We start from the raw sequence: 20571 nt of genomic DNA, 5'->3' as shown, positions 1-20571 counted from the left end.
GAGTTTCAGCTTCAGCATCAGTCCTTCCAATGAATATTCAGGACTGATCTCCTTTGGGATGGACTGGTTGGGTCTCCTTGCAGTCCAAGGGACTCTCAAGAGTCTTCTCCAACACAACAGTTCAAAAGTATCAATTCTTCAGTGCTCAGCTTTCTTTATAGTCCAACTTTCACATCCATACATGACCACTGGAAAAACCATAGCCTTGACTAGACAGACCTTTGTTGGCAAAGTAGTGTCTCTGCTTTTTAATATGCTGTCTAGGTTGGTCATAACTTTTCTTCCAAGGACCAAGCGCCTTCTAATTTCATGGCTACAATCACCATTTGCAGTGATTTTGTAGGCCCTCTAATATTGTTGGAACCCCAAAAAAACCAAGGAACAGATCAAGATCATCATGGAGGATCTGGAATTAGTCCCGGGCAACCTGAAGGATGTAGCCAAGGAACTTAAGGAGCATGTTTTCAGTCTGTTGATCACAGTTTTGTGTGGAGAGGAGATACCCCATGTCCAAGATCAGGAGCGGTGGCTGCACTTCGCCGAACCAGTCATGAGGAGATACCCCACGTCCAAGGTCAGAGAAACCCCAGGAAGATGGTAGGTGCTGGAGTGGCTGTGAGGAGATACCCCACGTCCAAGAACAAAGGAGAAGCCCCAGCAAGATGTTAGGAAGGGGAATTCAAGTTTAGAATCAAACCCCGTTCCTGCCAGAGACGCTCAGAGGGCTCAAACAAACCTTGTGTGCACCAGGACCCAGGGGCCCCACAAAGACTGAGACAGAACTGTTTGATCATCTCCTGTGGAGGTACAGGTCAGCAGTGGATTGCCACAGGGACAGGGGCTCTGGGTGCAGCAGGCTTGGGTACAGCATAAGCCCTCTTAGAGGAGGTCGCCATTAACCCCACCATAGAGCTAACTAGGGATGTACTTACGCTAAAAAATCTCTATGTTTATCTGAAATTTACACTTAATTGTATGTCCTTTATTTTTATTTGATGTATCTGGCAATCCTATAGTAAATGAAGGGGACAATGATGACCAGAGAGGATCAAGAGAAAAAGAGGAAATGTATGCTAAGTGGGAGGGGTATATCTTATTATTTTCTCCTGCATGGCAATAAGCAATACCTTTTCATGTAAATTTTTTTTTAAGAATACAGATGGTTTGGAGCAATATTTAAGATTACCCTCTGCATCTAGGTCATTTTAGCATATTTGTAGTTTTTTCCCCAAATGGTGAGTTTTTGTTTTTTGGAAAAGTTCATATCCATGTACAGAAAAGTAATATATGAAGGAATCAGACACAAAAATTCTGAATGAATGTAAGACCACATATCAGTACAATTGAGCAGAACTCCCTTCCAAGGAGGGCTTTCCTGGTGGCTCAGATGGTAAAGAATCAGCCTGCAATGCAGGAAATGCAGGAGACGCGGGTTCAATCCCTAGATCAGGAAGATCCACTAAAAAAGGGAATGGCTACCCACTCCACAATTCTTGCCTGGAGAAGTCCATGGGCAGAGCAGCCTGGAGGCCTACAGTTCATGTGGTCATAAAGAGTTGGACACGACTGAGTGACTAAGCACTTTAGCACCATTTCAAGGAGTATGTAATTATGTATCTTAAGGTGTTATGTGATATGTGGTCTTTTGGATTGGTTATGATGCATATAGATGTTGAATTGGCCTTGAAATAGTTCAGCTCCATCTACAGAGCCTTGTTCCTGAATAGTCTTCCAGTACTAATCTTCCAGTCAAGGGGAATTTAGTTTGTTTTGTGATTAAAGGATTGCCTTTCATCTGTTTCCTTCATGTTAAATCACATAACATTTTCCTGAAATTAAATTTCCTCTATATTTCCTCTGAAACTCACCTCCAGTCATCTTTGGATAAATTTATCAGGACATTCATTTCTTCTTCTTGCATAAGGCGATAAGCTGCACTCACATGATGATTTTCAAGGACAGAGCGATCATTATACAAAATGGCAACATCTGACCTAAGAAATAAAAACAAAATGCCTACTAGAGGATTTCTTCAGATCTCATGAGTATCTATTAACAATACTCAAGGCATAAGGCATAATAATATCAGTAAAAATCCAATAACTGAACACCTAAATTTACAGAGGTACTTAGTTTCCTTTTTGTTTTACACTGTATAACAATTTTAAAAAACAGACTTTTAGAGAAATTTTAGGTTTACAACAAAATTGAGCAGAACGTACAAAGATTTGCCATATATCCCTTGGTCCCACACATGCATAGCCTCCCCCATTATTAACATTCCCAACCACAGAGGTACATTTATTAGAACTGATGAACCTACATAAACATTGTTATCAGAGACCATAGTTTACATTAAGGGTTTACTCTTAGTGGTGTAAATTTTATGGGATTGGACTAATGTAAAATGACATGTATCTACCATTAACGTATTATACTAAGTATTTTCACTGCCCTAGAAATCCTTTGTGAGCTGCCAATTCAGACTTCCCTTCCCATCCCCTTAATACCTGGCAACCACTCGTCTTTTTATTTTCTTCACAGTTTTGCCTTTTCTAGAATGTCATATGACTCTATGTAGCCTTTTCAGATTGGATGCTTGTACCTTTTAGTGTGCATGTAAGTTACCTTCATATCTTTTCATGGCTTGTTAGCTCAATTCTTCTGAGCACTAAATAATATTACATTATTTAGGTGTATCACAGTTTATTTATCCACTCACCTGCTAAATGGCATGTTAGTAGCTTTCAAGTTTTGGCAATTATGAATAAAGCTGCTATAAATATCCATGTGCAGGTTTTCATGTGTACATAAGTTTTCAGCTCCTTTGGGTAAATGCCAAGGAGAGTAATTATCAGCTCATATGGTGAGAATATATTTAGTTTCATAAGAAACTACCAAACTGTCTTCCGGTATGGTTGTATCATTTTGCATTCCCATCAGTGACGCCTGAGAGTTCCTGTTGATTCACATCTTCGCTAGTGTTTGGTGCTGTCAATGTTCTGGATTTTAGCCTTTCTAATAGATGCATAGTGATATCTCATTGTTTAATTTGAATATCCCTGATGACATATAATATGGAGAATCTTTTCATAAGCTAATTTATCATCTGTGTGTCTTCTTTGGTGAAGTGTCTGTTAAGGAGCATTTTTAAAACCAGGCTGTTTGTTTTCTTGTTGTTGAGTTTTAAGTGTTTTTTATATGTTTTGTACAATAATCTTTTATCATATGCACCTTTTGAAAACATTTTCTCCTACTCTCTGGCTAATCTTGTAACTCTCTTGCTATACCTAAGATCATCTAGATTTTCTCCTATGTTATTTTCTAGGAGTTTTAGAGTTTTTCATTTTACATTTAGGTCTATTATTCATCTTAAATTAATTTCTGTGAACATTTAGGTCTATTATTCATCTTAAATTAATGAAGGTTTGTGTCTGGATTTTTTTTTTTTAATGTGGCTCTCTAGTTGTTCCAGCACCATTTGTTGAAGAGACTGCCTTTGTTCCATTGTATTGCATTTGCTTCTTTGTTAAAGATCAAATTTAAAAGGAAATCTATTGCGGGGAGGTGATATATGCCCTTAGCTATCTGCATATGTTATTCCACTTTTATAATAGTTCTGGAAACAAAAGAGGAAGTAACTATTCTAGTGCCTAATAGGTCATTTCCTTTTAAATTTTATTATCAATAATCATAGCTCAATATACAGAAAACTGAACTAGGAACACATATATGCAATCCTTTTGAGAGAAAATTAAATATATTTTGTGCAAGTATCTTCAGAAATTTGCTGAGATCATGGGTAAAACTGTAATTTGCAAATCACATATTTTGTGTCATATAATCTCAGATTTAGCCATGGTCATTTTGTCAAGTTTATTGTATGATAGGGATCTAAGCATCACTATTTCTTCCTTTCAGCAACAAGCAAAGATGTGTTTTTTAATCAGATTTAATTACAGCAAAGTCTATGTGATTTTGTCTCGTAAATCCAACAAGATGCTGAGAATACAGAATGGTTTTAATGTTTGAGATAATTTATGACTGCTATGGAAAGAACAAATTCTAAGCAATACTCAGTGTCCATGGTAACATGTTGCTTAGCATTTGCTTTTCACAAAGAGGAAATTATCTCTATTTATTTACACTTTCAAGGATTTCTATGGCTTATAATGTCTGTGTTGAACTCAAATCTAACCTTGCACCATGTTTTAAATTATTTTTCAGACATTTTGCATTATCTAGTAAATAGGTTTCCATATTAGAAAAGCAACTCTAAATACAAATAACAAAGAATAATACAAAATAGAAATTATTAATATCAGTAACATAAGACCAATATTGGACAATATTTGGACAAAATATGAAGCCAATAGAGCTTCTAAAAGCACATCATATTGTTTTATCTGTGATCACTGCAAACTTTTTGTTCATAAAATGCTCAAGTTCTTGTAGAATTAATCCATTAAATAATTGATCCTAATAGAAAATTTATAAGAAAATAAATAAAATACTAGACCTTTCCCTCACTTTTTATACAAAGCTTCTTAATATAAAATGGTAAAAAGTGTATTCCACTTCATCTTCCTCCTCCCTCTCCTCTTTCTCCTTCTCTTTTTCCTCCTCCTTCTTTTTCATCATCTACTTTTCTTCTCTGCTGTCTAAAGTAAGTTGTGAATCTTCATCCAGTTGTAAATCAGTGATAAAAGGAGAAAGCTAGGAATGATAATTTATACTGCTGCTGGAGGCCAGTCCATTGCCTTTACTTTGCAAAGTAAAGAAATGTTTTTTTGGAAGCAAATCACTTGCTCCCTTCTCTAATTCCCAAAACTGTGACCATACTCAGGGCCCAGCTCAATAATGAGCTGTCTTTAAAATCCCACTTATGAATTTAGTGGATGTAGAAGAGCCTTTGCTAAGCAAAAATGATCTGCATAGTTTCCCTTTCCTTTGATGTTTAACACAAATGAAAACAAGACATCTCTATATGCTATAAATGTGTGGTTAGTAATATTCTCGCTGCACAACCAGACTTCAAGGTCTTCCTGGTCACTTATGCTCTTTTAATCTGGGAGACTGTAAGGATAGACAGAATGCTTTCTCCAACATTTCATTGTCTGAATTCAAACTATTCTGTCTCTGTCAAGGGGCCATAATTTTCAAGTCCATCCATTGAAGGCTATAAAAGACTGTTTTATAGCCTTTAACATAAGACTGTTATGACTGTTATATGTCTGTCTTTGGCCATGGGAGCAGAGTTTCATTAAGTAGACTGGATTGAGAGCAAGTGTCCCTCATCTCAGTTTCTCAACCCTGCTACTGCCATCAGGTGGTTATGTGCATATAGTTAGGTAATTTCCTCTATTGAGATCTTTGTTTTCTTTTCTTAGACTGTGGGGATTAGACCAGAGGTTATAGAATGTGGATCTCAGTCACTGTAGGATCCCTTGAAGCTCTAAAATGCCAAGTATTTTAATGTTTCTATGCTCCCCACATAAAAACAACAAATTCCTATAGCTAGGAAGTCAGTTTTAAAAATATTGCTGTTAAAAAACTGCACAAAAAAAGGCCACACAAAAATCTGCACATGAACATTTACACAAACTCTAAAATTTAGAGGAAACCAAGATATCCTTCAGTAGTTGAATAAGTGAACTCTGGGACATCCACACACTGGAATATTATTCAGTAATAAAAAGAAATGAGCTATCAACTCATGAAAAGACATAGAGGAACCTTAAATGCATATTGTTAAGTAGAAGAAACCAGTTTGAAAAGGCTTTATACTGTATTATTTCAACTATATGACATTTTGGAGAAGACAAAACTGGAGACCTTAACAAGATCAGGGATTGCAGTGGTTAAAGCAGGAAGGAGGGAGGCTGGAATGAAAAGATGAAGCACAGAGGACTTTTAGGGCAGTGAAACTCTTATGGATGATACTGTAATAGTAGATACTTGGCATTCTACATTTGTAAAGCTCATAAAATGGATAACACAAGCAGTAAACTGTAATGTAGGCTATGCATGCATGCTAAGTTGCTTCAGTCGTGTCCAACTCTGTGTGACTCCATGGACAGCAGCCCATCAAGGCTCTTCTGTCCATGGGATTCTCCAGGCAAGAATACTGGAGTGAGTTGCCATTTCCTTCTCCAAATGTAGGCTATAGATTTTAGATAATAATAATGTATCAATATTGGTTCATCAGTTGTAACAACTGTACCACACCTGAGGTAGGATGTTAAAAACAGGTGAAACTGTGGGGTTGGGGAAGGAGTACTTGGGAGCTCTGTACTTTCTGTTAAATTTTTATGTAAATCTAAATCTACTCTAGGAGCTAAAAATAAACAACAAAAAATAATTCAGCTTAGTTTTCCCTCAACAAGAAGAGAGATCTACAGTAGTTCCAGAGTGAAATCAGTCTCTTAACTTACATCTCCATCTTAAGCATCTGTGACCAGTGGAAGACATAGAAATTCAGGATCCCGTGTATACAAGTAAATCGGATCCTGATGGTCCTGGACCAAATCCTGCCTCTCGAGCAATGAGATCTCTTTGCAACCAGAAAGAGCTTAAAGCCCCTTTCTATTAAGGACTGAATGAGTTCCCCCAAATTATGTTTATAATCCTAACGCCAGTACCTTAGAATGTGACTGCATTTGAAGATAAGGCCTTTAAAGACATAACTAATGTTAAAAAAGGTCATAAGGTGGGGCCCTAATCCAATATGACTGATGTCCTTGTAAGACCAGGAAGAGACTTCAAGGTATGCTCAAGCAAGGAAAAAGGTCACTGAGGACACAGCAAGAAGTCAGCCATCTGGAAGCCTAGGGGAGAGGCCTCGGAAGAAATCAAACTTGCTTACACTTTGATTTTGCATGTTCAGTCTTTAGGACTTTGAGAAAATGTCTGTTATTTAAACCACCCAAACTGTAGTATTGTGTGACAGCCTTAACCAACTAATGCACCTCTACTCTGATATTTTGATTCTAATAACTACCGTTATTACCACAATTAAAAATCCAATTTTCTAATTGTTTTAACATTGCTTATTAACCTGAAAATAAGATTTGTTTTATTTTTAGATTTTTTTTTTCAAAAATAAATTTTCATTCTTTCAAATACATAATGACACTGAACTGATGCCTTGACATGAAACTGACAAACTGCCATCAAACAAATGATGCAAGATTTGCTCCAGTGAATAAATGTCTGACTTGTGTGACAGTTTAATATAAGTTCTGGGCACAGAAAAACGATCTTATACATTTTTATGTTCTTTAAATTGCTAAATATGCCACAAAAAGATAAAAGATTCTGGATAAATAGGAACTGACCGAAGTGTTTGCAGCTGAAGGCATTTTGCTAAAATCTATTAAATTCATTTTTTTAGACATCTTCATTATTATTTTGAAATCCTCTTAAAGAATAAGTAATACTCAGAAAAACAAATGTCAAATTTTAACTTAGAAAAGTTAATCCTTTACCTTACCTTGTCTGAATGTGAAAATTGTTTGTAGTCCCTGTATGCTCATAGTCATGAATGGCAGCGGCAAAGACCATTGCTAAAATTTCCAGTTCAGTGAGCCAGTGCTATTAAATTAAGGAAAGATTCCATCACATCAAAAGTAGAGTCAATGTTGTCTTTCTATAGAAAGCTTCATTGCATACAGTATAAATCATTATATAAAATTCTTTTTATGAAGTTTAAATAATTTTCCCTTTTTCATCTCCATTAACTGTACATAGTGGATGCTTCACAAGGTTGATGATTGTTTAATGACTTGTAAGTTAAAAATCTAGACATCATAATTTTCCTTGTTAATTGGAAAAAATGATAATTTTCTATCATTTAAAAGGTGAGCTCTAAATGAATTTTGAATTTACAGCCTTACCAATTTGGGTAAGGCTAATCTTACCCAAACTCTAAATGAAATCATTTAGAGTTTAGTAATTTTTAACATATGACTCATACAATATTAAAATGTCTTTTAGCTCAACTTTTGTAGAAGAATTTACTATGAGAAAAGAGTTGAAAATGTTTACTTTGGTCATTAGAGAAACTGAACTTTAAGTTTTATATTTAGAAATTTAGAAGAGTTTCCAAGAGTTTATCGTTTGCTCTTTATAATACATCTATTTTATGACGATGCAGTGAAACTTAATAGCAATGAAAGAGTAAATGTTTTCACATAAAATCCAGAGCACTGCTTCAAATACATTGATATTTTGTTGTTATCAATTGGATGGTTTAACAAATTTTCTCTACTGTTATAAGTTCATTTAGGTAATTCAATAGTTTGTTCACCTCTCACATTTTGTGCGACACTTTAACTGCATGGTTCAATAGGACAATCACATGTGACTATTTAAATTAAAAATAGGTAAAATTAAGTTCTTTTTCAGTCACAGTAGTCACATATCAATTGCTCAATAGTGGCAAGTGGCTATCTTACAGAACAGTGCAGACAGAAAATGTTTCCATCACCACAGAAGTTCTATTGGAGAGTGCTGTAAGTGGGTAGTACTTGATGGCAGGAATGGAAGATCCAAAATGACATGGAACTTGCTCTTAATGGTCTTATTCCATATACATGGAAAAGGCTTTGCACAAAGTAGCAGAAAAATACAATGTAAAGTACATGCATACTTGATGAAAACTCACAGAATAAAGGTATAGATAGGACATCTATTTGGTGGCAGTAGATCTTGGACGAAGGATGGACAAATATTGGTAGTTAAATGCAAGCTTGAGAACAGAGAGATTCTAAATAGAAAGAGTAAATATGGAAGAGTACTGTAGAGGCCTATATGGAAATTGCACTGCTAATAGTACAATTGTGTTGGAGAGTCAAGTGAAGGGAGACTGAAAAGAGAAGGTGGAGTATGGGAAAGAGTCGGTAGATGACCTTGATTAGAGCTGATGAATTAGGACTTTGAATAAAAGTCAAGGAGAAGCCACTCTAAGTCTATCAAACAGTGGAGGTGACACTGTTGAGGTTCATGGCTGCCAAAAGGCACAGTCTTATTCATCTTTGCTTCTTTCATATAACACATCGTGGTTATTTGGCACATAGTAGGAACTTAACATTTGTCTGTTGAATTGAATTTCACCAGTTTTAATATTAGGAGGAAGTAATAGGGAATGGTGGAAAGAGACTGCAATCAGAGAATTCTGGTTTTAAACCTGGCAAATAAGTTATTTACTCTCTCAGGCACAGTTTCCATGAAAAGAGAATTAGTGACCATTCCCCTGTGGACTTTAAAAGAAATTTAAAGTTGATATATGTGTTGCACCTATCACAAGTCTTATCATATAGTAAATACAGAATAAATGGCATTTTACTGAACTTATTACCTTAAATGGACTTCCCTTGTGGCTCGGCTGGTAAAGAATCTACCTGCAATGCCGAGACCTGTGTTCAATCCCTGGGGTGGGAAGATCCTCTGGAGAAGGGAAAGGCTACCCATTCCAGTATTCTGGACTAGAGAATTCCATGGACTGTATAGACCATGGGGTCGCAAAGAGTTGGACACAACTGAGTGACTTTCATTTCCTTAAATATACTGTTTAAGGTATTGGATCTGGAAAATAATAGTGAACTAACATATCTTTACTGATTGCAATTCAAAAATAAATGCCTCACAGTTGGATAACTGAAGCAGAAATGATATTCAGAACCAAGGAGAGTTAATATAACTAGCTGAATTGTGTTTATAGGTTCATTTAATTGTGAGTCATTAAAAGGAAATGACGTAAAGACTTATATTACAGGCTAAACTGGGACTGAGCCTCCAATGTCCCCATTGAGACTATGGAATTAAATACCATGAAATGAATAGCAATTTAAGTTAAACCAGATTTTGTAACCCCCAGAAATCCATTGCTTCATTAAAGAAAATTGTTAGAAAAAAAATCACCCATCTTCTTAAATATTTCCTATTGGTTATATTTAAGATTTACAGACTTATCTGTGGTTTTTAAAAGCAACATTTTATATCCACTATGATAACAGAGACTATGAAGAAGCAATTGTAAAAAAATTAAATTGGGAAATCAGAGATAAATTTTAATTATAGATTATCTCAAAGCATTTAAAATTGTTATCTTCCTAGCTGTCAAAATTGATTATATATATGCTTCCTGTTTTTGGTCTTATTAATCTCTGCCTCCCATAAACAGTACTTCCTTCATGAAGTCATCTTGTTTATTGTCACACTATCATCTTAACAATTAAATTTAACTAGTTTGGGAAGAGAGAAACATTGAACATTCACATTTAATTGAAAAATACATCTATTTCATATTAGTGAAAGTAGAGCTGGAGGCTAATTTTTATCTCCTTAGTTGACAATTTATTTTATACTGGTGTCAAATGAGAATTCTAACTCAGAAAATGGTTGCTTAAATTCAAGGATTTTGTAAATGACTCATGAGGACAAGTCACGGAGAATAAACCTGAATCATATCACTCTTCCCAACCAGAACAGTGGTCAGTACATAACCTAAGTTCTTCTTATTCCCAATGGACAGAAATAAAGAGTTAAAATGAAGAGTCATGAGGAGTGTAGGTATTGTGCTTCATCTAAATTGCATTTTGCCTAGAGAAGTGCCTAGGCAGACTTACTTGTAAAGCCCTCAAATTATACCAGAGAAAGGTATTAACCGCCATTAACACCATGTACAGTGTTGATGGAAAGAAAGGAGAAGGAACTAACATTAATTGGACATTTTAGGCAGATGGTTTCATTTAATTTTTATAATCACCCTATTTACCATTCACAAGGTAAGTTTTAAATCTCATTTGGCAGATAACACAGCCAAATCCTAAAGAAGTGAATCAATCTGCAGTAGGTCACATAGCTTTCAAATGGCAGGGCAGGAATTCAAACTGAAATCTCTCTGATTCCAAAATTTCTGTTCTTTCAACAGATCACAGTGTTCCTTCTGTGGATGACAATAGCCTTCATTATTTAAGGGAGGCAATATGTTAAATACATTCTTCTAAGGTTTCAAAAGCAGAATTTCTAGATAATTTAACTGGATACACTGATGGGTAGAGAAGCTAACAAAGCTTTAAGACTTATGATGTAATTTTCATATCTGAATAATTTTGTGTGTGTGTGTATACAACAGAGAATGTATGTGTGTGTGTGTGTGTATAAGGCTGGGAGAATTTTAGGTTAGAAAGTCACATTAACCTGTTAGTTCCTGGTGTATCTAAAAAAGCATAATTAATAACCCCTTACATTACAGGTAGTTTTGAACCTTTTTTCTCTATCCCTTTGAATAGACTGAGTTAGTTTTCTATAACTAACCCAATGTGGAAAGTGAGTATAATAGTATTAATACGTAATACATATAAGTTAATATATAGTATAATAAATATAATATTCGTACTAATTGCTGTTATGTTTCAGGAACTAGGTTAGGTTTACACATATGATATCATTACTCCTCACTGTCATACTGCAAGGTGGTCGGCATTATTAAACCACATTTTAGTGACCAGGGAACAGAAGTAGATGGCAAGAAAGCTAGGTAGTGGGGAAGTTAGGTTTGAAATCAATATCTGCTTGCCTTGAAAGCCCACACTGTGTCCACTCCTCCAAACACTGTTGGATTGGAAGTCATTTGCAAGATCAGAATTTCCATGTAGTTTTGGAATAGAGACATAGTGGCATATTTTTGTAGACTGGAGAAAAACTGAGTAGTTTCAAAGTATGAAGGGCTATTTCTGGGTGTAGTCAGAGAACTACAAGTTCCAAAGGAATAGTTTTCAAGTACTTCTCTTAGACTCAGTATCAGAGAGAACACAATGCCAGGAGCCCTCAAATATAAGTGTTCTCTTGCCAAGGCTCTCAGATGGTTTCATATTCAAAGAGTCATTTGGAAGCAGGTTGGCAGTACATGGTGCTCTTTAGCAAATAGCTCAAGCTACCACACGCCCCTGTCACCTTGCACAGAGCAACAAGTGACACAAGGAGAGAGACGGAGACAGAGGGTCAACTGTCTTATCAGCTCTGCACTGCCTACTCCAGGCCTGAGAGTGTCCCAATATGATGCCAACAAACTGAAGGACAATGGCTCCATCGCAATCCCGTTCAGGCAACGGTCCTGTGAACATTTCGCAGCTAACAGGCTGCACTGGCCACCTGATAGTGTTAGGCTGCTACTGGAGTGCTCTGTAAACGCCATGCTGATAAGACCGTTCTGAAACAGCAGGGCATTGCCTAAAACATTAATGTAAGTGACCCTGTCTTCTCCATATCAAATCTTTGGATCTTCAGCTAAATGCATATTTCTATAAGGCTTTTTTTGTTTGTTTGTTTCAAAGAACCAATACATTCATATGTGTGAAAATTAATACTCAACTTCTACCACTTTTTTTTTAATCTAAAAAGCTTATTAAAATAGCTTGCAAAAAACTGTCGAGCTGGTAGTATAACCTAGTTTTGACAAAATAGTCAGCTGAAAATTCATTTTGCTTTTCCTCTCATCATCAATCATAAAATTTCACATTAGTTTAAATGTATTTTCCTGATCCTAGACAACACTGTCAGTCTCCAACTCAACTATTTTTGTAATGGCCAAGCTAAGGGATAAGAATTGAGTCCACCAACACTTTTCTTGTTAAAGGATGGATTTAGAAATAAGTTTCTAAACCAAACCTACTATAGTATAGTGAAGTTATATTTATCGGTTAGTATCTCAAAAAGTGACTATGTCATCTTTACTAACAATTTAAACTTTCTAGGAGTCATGCCAGGCTGGGCCAGATTTCCCGTCTCCCAGAGAAGTTGGAATAGCTTGTTAGATTCTGGAACAAGCCTTCCTTGCAAGTCTGAGGGTAAACTCACATTGTGGGTTTGAATTTCTCTATTTGCCCGCTAATATAGCATCCCTCATCTGTTTAATGTCATCTTTAGCACAGAGATTGCAAAGCTGAACTAGGAGACTTTTATTTGGTTGCCTTTACACTTGCAGTACTTAAGCAAACAACATCCTGGTTATCTACCACCCTGAAATGGCATATATCTTTTCCTCATACTTCATAATTAAAGCAGATAGTTTTATACCAAAGCAGACAGAGCTTTTCCATTCTATTTTGTTCTGAGGAAACGTAATTAGTTCAGTTTCCATTTCAGACTAACACTTAAATATTTCATTTAACTTTTCAATGCCACAGAATTCAGAAAACAGGAAATGATAAACATGTAAAATGAAAACCACCTCACTATCAGATTCAAGACCAAGGTCTTAGAAAGGAAAAAGCAAGCAGATCTAACCAGGAAGATGTTACAGCATTTATTCCCTGTGTAACAGCATGTGCAGGAGTCAGGAGGCACTCTGTTTTTTCACACTAATTGCCATGCATATAAAACCCAGGGAAAACAGAGTCCAAGGAACAGCTGCGACAAGGAAGTCTGATTAAACCAATGGGAGCTTTAAAAGAATCTGTGTGCATGTGTGTATGCACATGGGGCTTCCCTGGTGGCTCAGAGGTTAAAGCATCTGCCTCCAATGCGGGAGACCCGGGTTCAATCCCTGGGTCGGGAAGAAATGCACATATGCTGGGAAGAGAAACAGATATAAAGAAAGTCATACATACTACTTTTTAAAATTGTACAATATTTTAAAGCTATATCTTTGAATGTTTGTTTCTACTTATTATTGCTAACATCTGCTTCCTCCCTTTAAGTGTCAAATGAATTATGAGTAAACTTCAACCAAGGACCAAGTCCAACCATGACTACATTTGATTTGGCTCATTGGGCACATTTATGCCTTAACTGAGTGATATCTATATTTACAACTTAAAGAGAGAATACAAAGGTACGATTACATATAATTCAGCCTTCTAGAAGGTTACAAGAGAATCTTGCTACTGCATCAGTAAAGGTTTTTGTTTTTTGCCTCCCCCCAAGCAGGCCTTAACTCCAAAGCAGTTATATTACTCGCTGATCCTGTCAATATAATGCGAATTTCTATTGAATTGGCAGTGATATTCCAAAAAATTTCTTCATTAAAAGCCCAGCTGAGCTCTCAGCTACTAGCCATCGTCAACTGCCAGCCATATGACTGAACCACTGTGGATCCCTGCCCAGTGATGTCTTCAGATATCTGTGTCCATAGTTGCTAGCTGGTCACAATCACATGAGAGACCCCAAGTGAGAACCTTCTGTTTGGGACCTTCTAACCAACAACCCTTGAGAAATATGATAAATTATTGTTATAAGCCATTGAGGTTTAGAGTAGTTTGTTTTGAAGAAACAGATAATTGAAACACCAGGCAGGAGTGGAATCTGAGCCCAAAGCATTGATGGATCTGCAATATTTAGGAGGCAAAAAAAAGATGGAGAAGTAAAATAGATAATTTCTTTAGTCGTTGTGTGAGACACCTGTCGACAAATCATAGCAAAGGGATCTTATGTAGTAAATAAAACACTAGATTCTTGGGGGGAAATGTATATAACACACAGGTATACAATAAACTTGGAGAATCGTGTACCTGTTATAAGTTTTCAAGATCTTCAGGGCTCCATATTGTGTCTGTAAGGGCTTTGAGTGGCACTAGGTAAGGAATACAGTCTCTGGGGCAGAATGATGAAATATGGAGGAGTCCTAGTCATGTAGCTCTGAGTGCCAATGACCCACACCAATAAAAAGGACGTGATGTCTGAAATCTAAACAGGTAGGCAATGTATATTATGGGGTTTGCTAGACCATTCTACTTATTCTACTTACATGGGTTTTATGATACTGCTTCACGTAGGTCAACACATGAGAATTCAAAAATGGACTTAGATTTTGGGGATCTCAACAATGACTCATACCTTGGGATGAACCCCTCCCAGTTTGGAACCTTCAGAAGGAAGGACTGCTCTTCCCTTTTTAATCTCTTGGAAGTCATGCTATGCTCTGAGACATTATAGGAATTCCAGGCTGTCTCAGACTTCCCATCATCTACTCATTGTTGTCCCAGGATTTGCACTGCTGAACCATTTACCCAGTCATCAACTGATCCATTCAGATGCAAAGAGGAAGAAGAAGAATTTGGAAAAATCCACGTGAATAATTTACAAAAATATCTATTAGGATTTGATTGTAATTAGTGATACAAGCGTATAAAAGAGAAAAAGCTAGTGAGGTCAGCCTGGTTAATGAAATGAGGGAAGAGCACTACAACTAACTTTTATTCCAAAGGCTTTTTTTCTAGGTCACTTTTCTGGAGGTTGATTCCTATGGGGAAAGTGAGTGAGTGAGTGTTAGTCGCTCAGTCATGTCTGATCCTTTGCAACAGCATAGACAGTAGGTAGCCTGCCAGGATCCTCTGTCCATGGAATTCTCCAGGCAAGAACATTGGGGTGGGTTGTGATCCCCTTTTCCAGGGGATCTTCCCGACCCACAGATTGAATCCTGGTCTCCTGTATTGCAGGTGGATTCTTTACCATCTATCTGAGCCATAGGAATTTACAAATGAAAATGCCACATGGTCCAAATTTTGAAAAAAATTCAGTATATTTTCACTTGCTTCTGGAAATCTTTTTTCACCTAATTAAAATATTTTTTTTAAAATGTATATTATGGATAACTTATTGACCCTCAAGAATCCAGAAGATACTTACAATACTTTTATGAGTATTAAAGAAACAATGAGAAGGGAATGGGATTAGAAGTTGCAAACTAACAAACTTCAGTCACAAAGACTTTCTTACCATGATACCTGTATGAAGCATTATGTAATGCACAGTTTGAGTGACATCAGCTGCATGAATCAAATTGTGGTATGGATTTTTGTACTTGCTGTAACCAACTTCTAGAGCTTCTGCAAAGGCAATTAGGCAAGAAACAGGAATCTGCAGAAAGTAATAATTATGATTATATTTTGACCAAAAGAGTGGCACTGAGTTAACATGAGCACAAAGATGTTTGGGATGGGACACATTAGTGAGTCAGAGGTGGGCAGTAGTTTCTTAAAGTTAAATGCGGATTGTTCCAAGAAAACAGTTCATTAATCCGTCAGTTTTCAATGCTGATGAGAATTATCACCCCCAAATGTTTAATTTAGATGGATGAAATAACAGTCTTAACCATATAGCAGTCTTAAATTTTTATATCTTCTAGAGTCAAATAAGAAGGCTAGTTTGTAAAGGTGTAAAAATTTCCAATTACAACTGGTAAAATCTAGTTTTTCTATCAGTAATTCAAGGAGGTTAAAATAAATGACCTCCAAGTAACTTCTAACTCTAAAAATATCATGACTCCATAGATACACACTGAGAAATCTGAATCAAATTTGTTGCTGAGATGCTCTAAGTGAAGTTAATTAGAAGCCCTTTCATTTTAAGAAAAGCTGCCAGAAATAGTTCATTTCGTATTTTAGGAAACTCATATTTCTTTAAGACACAGATTCCAATGTTTACGTGAGTGTTCCATGAATAATTCAAGGTGACATTCGTATCGTGTTGCAATGACGCTATCATGGCTTTATGATACCACAGTGGAAATAAAGAAATGTCAATGATTTGTGGAGAACAGCCATATCATGTGGTGAACTCATCCCCACAGTTCTGTGATCTGCCAACCCAGAAACATTTTTAGATGAATTGATTAATGAATCAACGTTTTGCATTTTCACTCTCACACAGATAAGTCATTCTAAGAGCATTTTACTTTTGTTCCATGTTTCTGACCTTGAAACGGTTGATAAGATCATATCTGGTGAATAGTTCATAAATCATAAACTTCAGACTGTGTTCTCCACTTGCTTCATTCAAGGCAAATACATCAAAAGACCATTTATCAACATCCTGTAGGAAAAAAAGTAAATATTTTAGATGGCAACATCACATGGCTTTGTTTCTTTCTATGAAAAATTCTTAGAAAGATCAAGAATTATACATCCAGCAGGTCAGATTTCAATTCAGCACATCAGACTCTACTTTCACCAGCATCTGATATGACAGGGACACAGTGTCTATGGATCCACAACAGTGAAGTCAATAATACTTAAGTTCTTCCCCTTAATCCCAAGGTTATCCAATTTGATATACTGAACTATAACTCCCTTATCCTCAGTCTTTCTCCAAATGAAAGCCATAAATCATTTTCCCAAAGTGGGCCTAATTTTATGGTAGAATTACAGGTTATGTGGGTGATTTAACAGAGGGATAGAGGGAAGATAACCCCAATTTATCTTCCCCACCCACACACCTACAATACTGCTTGAACGTCCACCTTTTAAGAGCTACTAATTTGGTTTAGACCTTTGATATTTTGAATCTTCATTTTTTTCAAGATGCAGATACTTCCTTGGTGGCTCAATGGTAAAGAATTTGCCTGGCAATGTAGGAGACACAGGTTCAATCCCTGGTCTGAGAAGATCCCCCATGCTGCAGACCAACTACCGAGCCTGTGCTCTAGAGGCCGGAAGCGGCAACTACGGGGCCCACGTGCCACAACTCCCGAAGCCCGCGTGCTCTGGAGTCTGTGCTCTGCAGCGAGAGAAGCCACTGCAACGAGAAGCCTGTGCACCACAACGGGAGGATAGACCCGGTTCTCCACAGCTAGAGAAACACCTGCTCAGCAAGGAGTAACCAGCACAGCCAAAATAAGTAAATAAATATATATTTTTTAAATATGCAGGTGCTCTAGAGAGATAGAGTACTGTTTCTAGGTAGAGTAATAGTACCTTATTCTGCACTCTAACCTTGGCTGATTCATCTTTACTTTTTTACCAGGGACAGATGGTGAGATAAAGGAAGTGGGCCTCTTCACTGGGGAGGAGAACAGTGTTTTTGGCATTACAGGCAATTCCCCAGGAAAGTGATCAGGCCTGTAGTGAAACAGATACCCTATGAAAGTGCCCCCTAATTGTGGGAAAGAGGGCAATGAGCAGGTATATCAAACCACTCCAGCCACCTAACAATATTCATTCAGGTAATTCCAGGTCAAAAACTTGCAGAGAAGTCCACGAATGGATTTGCAGCAAGTGTTATCAGTACATTAAAGATGTATTAAGATAAAGTTTGAGTTTGCAATCATAAATAAATCACTGAAACTTAGAAATCTACAGAAATACAGCAGAATCAGTACTAATGATTATCAGAAATTATTAGCAAAGAAGGTCTAGTGTTTGCACACACAGAATGGATTTAGTATTGAATAGTAAGTAAGTAAAGCTGTATATTAATTTCAAATTTAAACAGGCCCTGTATTAGAACTTTTTATTTAGTGTATTTCACAGAGACAACAATACATAATGTAATAAGCTGAATTACAGCTGATAAGCAGTATTCAAGCCATCTTTTAAAACTCTTTCTTTTGACGAACAGTAACAATAACTCCAAATGTAGTTTTAATCATTTGGGAACACCAAGGAAATACTTTTTTGGCTTGCTTGTGTACCTTTGTTAAATTCTTTGCATTTGGCCTTAATTTGATCCCAAAATACTTGCTTGATCTGTTTGTAAATTTAAAATCTCTCAGAGTTCTGTTAGAAGTCATTTTGCCATTAATAAAGCTCAGTGGAGACAAACAAATCTCTTACTAAATTCCAAAGCTAACACAGAGGAATCAGTTCAGATGGTTACAAAGCTGCTGTTTACAGTTCCTGCCAGGGGTTTCCAACTAAGTAAAAGGTTAACTCTCCATTTGGGGGCATTTTTTTTTTAAATCAACAATGATAATTTATATCTGTAAACTTCTGCAGATGCGTGGCTTTTACTTTGTCAGCCTGAGAACAAACAAGGCAAGGAGGTATCTCGGGAAATTAGAATTATTAAAACAGTCTTAGTGATGATTCTCCTCAACCCATTAGTTCATGTTTCCTGTACACTACATTTTTGAAATCTGCTTGCATTCTCTCATACCAAAATATTCTGTTAGTTGGTTTCTATAAAAATAAAATTAAGTGACTTTCTTGCCTACAGTTGAGGAAATAATGAGGAAATAAAAATCTTTTAAAAGCTAAGGAATAATTCATATCCAATAATACAGTTCAGTTATATACTTGCCTCTATTATAGTTTTAGAAACATGAATATAAAAAAGCTTCTGAGAAAAACAAATTGCTTTTTTAAATGAATAAGATTAAAATCTAATATGCAGCAGAGAAAAAACAAATGCAGAGAAAAAAACAAAACAAAGGGGATACAAAAAGGATGCTTAAAAGTGAATAGAGGAACAAAAGAAATCAATAGAAATGCAAACTAGGAAAGGGGTTTAATATATCAAAAATAAAGTAACTTGGTATATCCTGTTGCCAGTATTCTTTAAATTTTTGGTTAATACAGGAAACCACCATAAAGCTATTAGAGGAGACAAAGTTGAATTTCCTACCCAAACTAAGCAACAGAATGAAATAGGCAATGTAGAGTGACAAGCTTACAAAATGCCTCTTTAATAATATCGTCTAGGAACAGTGTTCACATACACACACACACACACAAAGTGGGCATAAGTGAGTCCAAAACTTTTAGCACATCGGATTTTCAACTCTAGTTATTTCTAACACATGTAATACTGCAGCTGGGCCTCAGACTAGGGCAACCACAGGGAAAGTCAGAGACAAAAGAGAGACATTTCTTTTTTGTTTACTTTTTAATTTTATCCTCTTTTTTATATTTTCTCAGACCTAAAATTCTAAACAATTTTCTTCGATATAAGTTTTGTCCTTTAATTATATTTGACTGAAATGTCTTTTCATTGATAATGCATTCATTTCATACTATATAGTAACAAAATATGTGTATTCTGACAAATGCTGGTGCCATTTCAAAGCTGAATACAAGATCCACCTAAATAAAGCATAATAAATAAATAAATAATAAATAAAGCATAAAAAAGACAACATCACACACATATGTGTATTTATACATGTATATTACAGTTGTTAGTGATAAACATTTACATGTATTGATACAGTTTGTTAGTGTAAACATTAACAAACTGATCCTCATTTAAATCAACAAGTTATGACTTGAAACACATGACATTTGTAAATGGTTAAAAAATTTTTTTTATATTCTGATATGTAAGCTACATCAAAGACCTATTCTCATTTTCTTCCCATCATTTTAAAGAGACTAGAAAAAATGACTATTTGATAAACTAAGATAATTGAAATTTTTTACCTTTAATGTTACTATGACAGCCTCTGGATATGCCAAGCCAACCATGTGATAGGACTTTCTGTACATTCTGAAAAAGAAAAATAAATGTATATATAAAAATCATTTACTTAAAGTTTTTAGCTATTTCTTAAAAACAAAGAAATAATTACCTTTGACTTGTTGAACTTGTATCATTAGATACAGATTCTCTTTCTGGCAACAATGATAATTATTGCCATCATCTATTACATGTTTACAATGTAATAGATGCAAACAGTATTTTGTTTGGAGAAGGCGATGGCACCCCACTCCAGTACTCTTGCCTGGAAAATCCCACGGACGGAGGAGCCTGGTGGGCTGCAGTCCATGGGGTCGCTAAGAGTCGGACACGACTGAGCGACTTCACTTTCACTTTTCACTTTCATGCATTGGAGAAGGAAATGGCAACCCACTC

At 36.0% G+C, this 20571-nt stretch overlaps 1 protein-coding gene across 10 annotated transcripts in view; it reads right to left on the bottom strand.

The window, feature by feature from the left end:
- PDE1A (phosphodiesterase 1A) overlaps window positions 1-20571 on the bottom strand; it is a 395792-nt gene that overhangs the window by 68855 nt on the left and 306366 nt on the right. For all 10 annotated transcript variants that reach the window (XM_061433627.1, XM_061433620.1, XM_061433676.1 and 7 more), the window contains 5 exons: window positions 20139-20205; window positions 16699-16815; window positions 15721-15861; window positions 7493-7593; window positions 1869-1994 (listed from right to left, as the gene is read on the bottom strand). In XM_061433627.1, the coding sequence (XP_061289611.1) occupies window positions 1869-1994; window positions 7493-7593; window positions 15721-15861; window positions 16699-16815; window positions 20139-20205 (552 nt within the window). The remainder of the gene's footprint in view (window positions 1-1868; window positions 1995-7492; window positions 7594-15720; window positions 15862-16698; window positions 16816-20138; window positions 20206-20571) is intronic.

Source organism: Bos javanicus, chromosome 2 (assembly GCF_032452875.1).
Source record: "Bos javanicus breed banteng chromosome 2, ARS-OSU_banteng_1.0, whole genome shotgun sequence".
In the NCBI taxonomy this organism is placed as follows: domain Eukaryota; kingdom Metazoa; phylum Chordata; class Mammalia; order Artiodactyla; family Bovidae; genus Bos; species Bos javanicus.
This window is presented reverse-complemented; position numbering and strand designations above follow the sequence as displayed.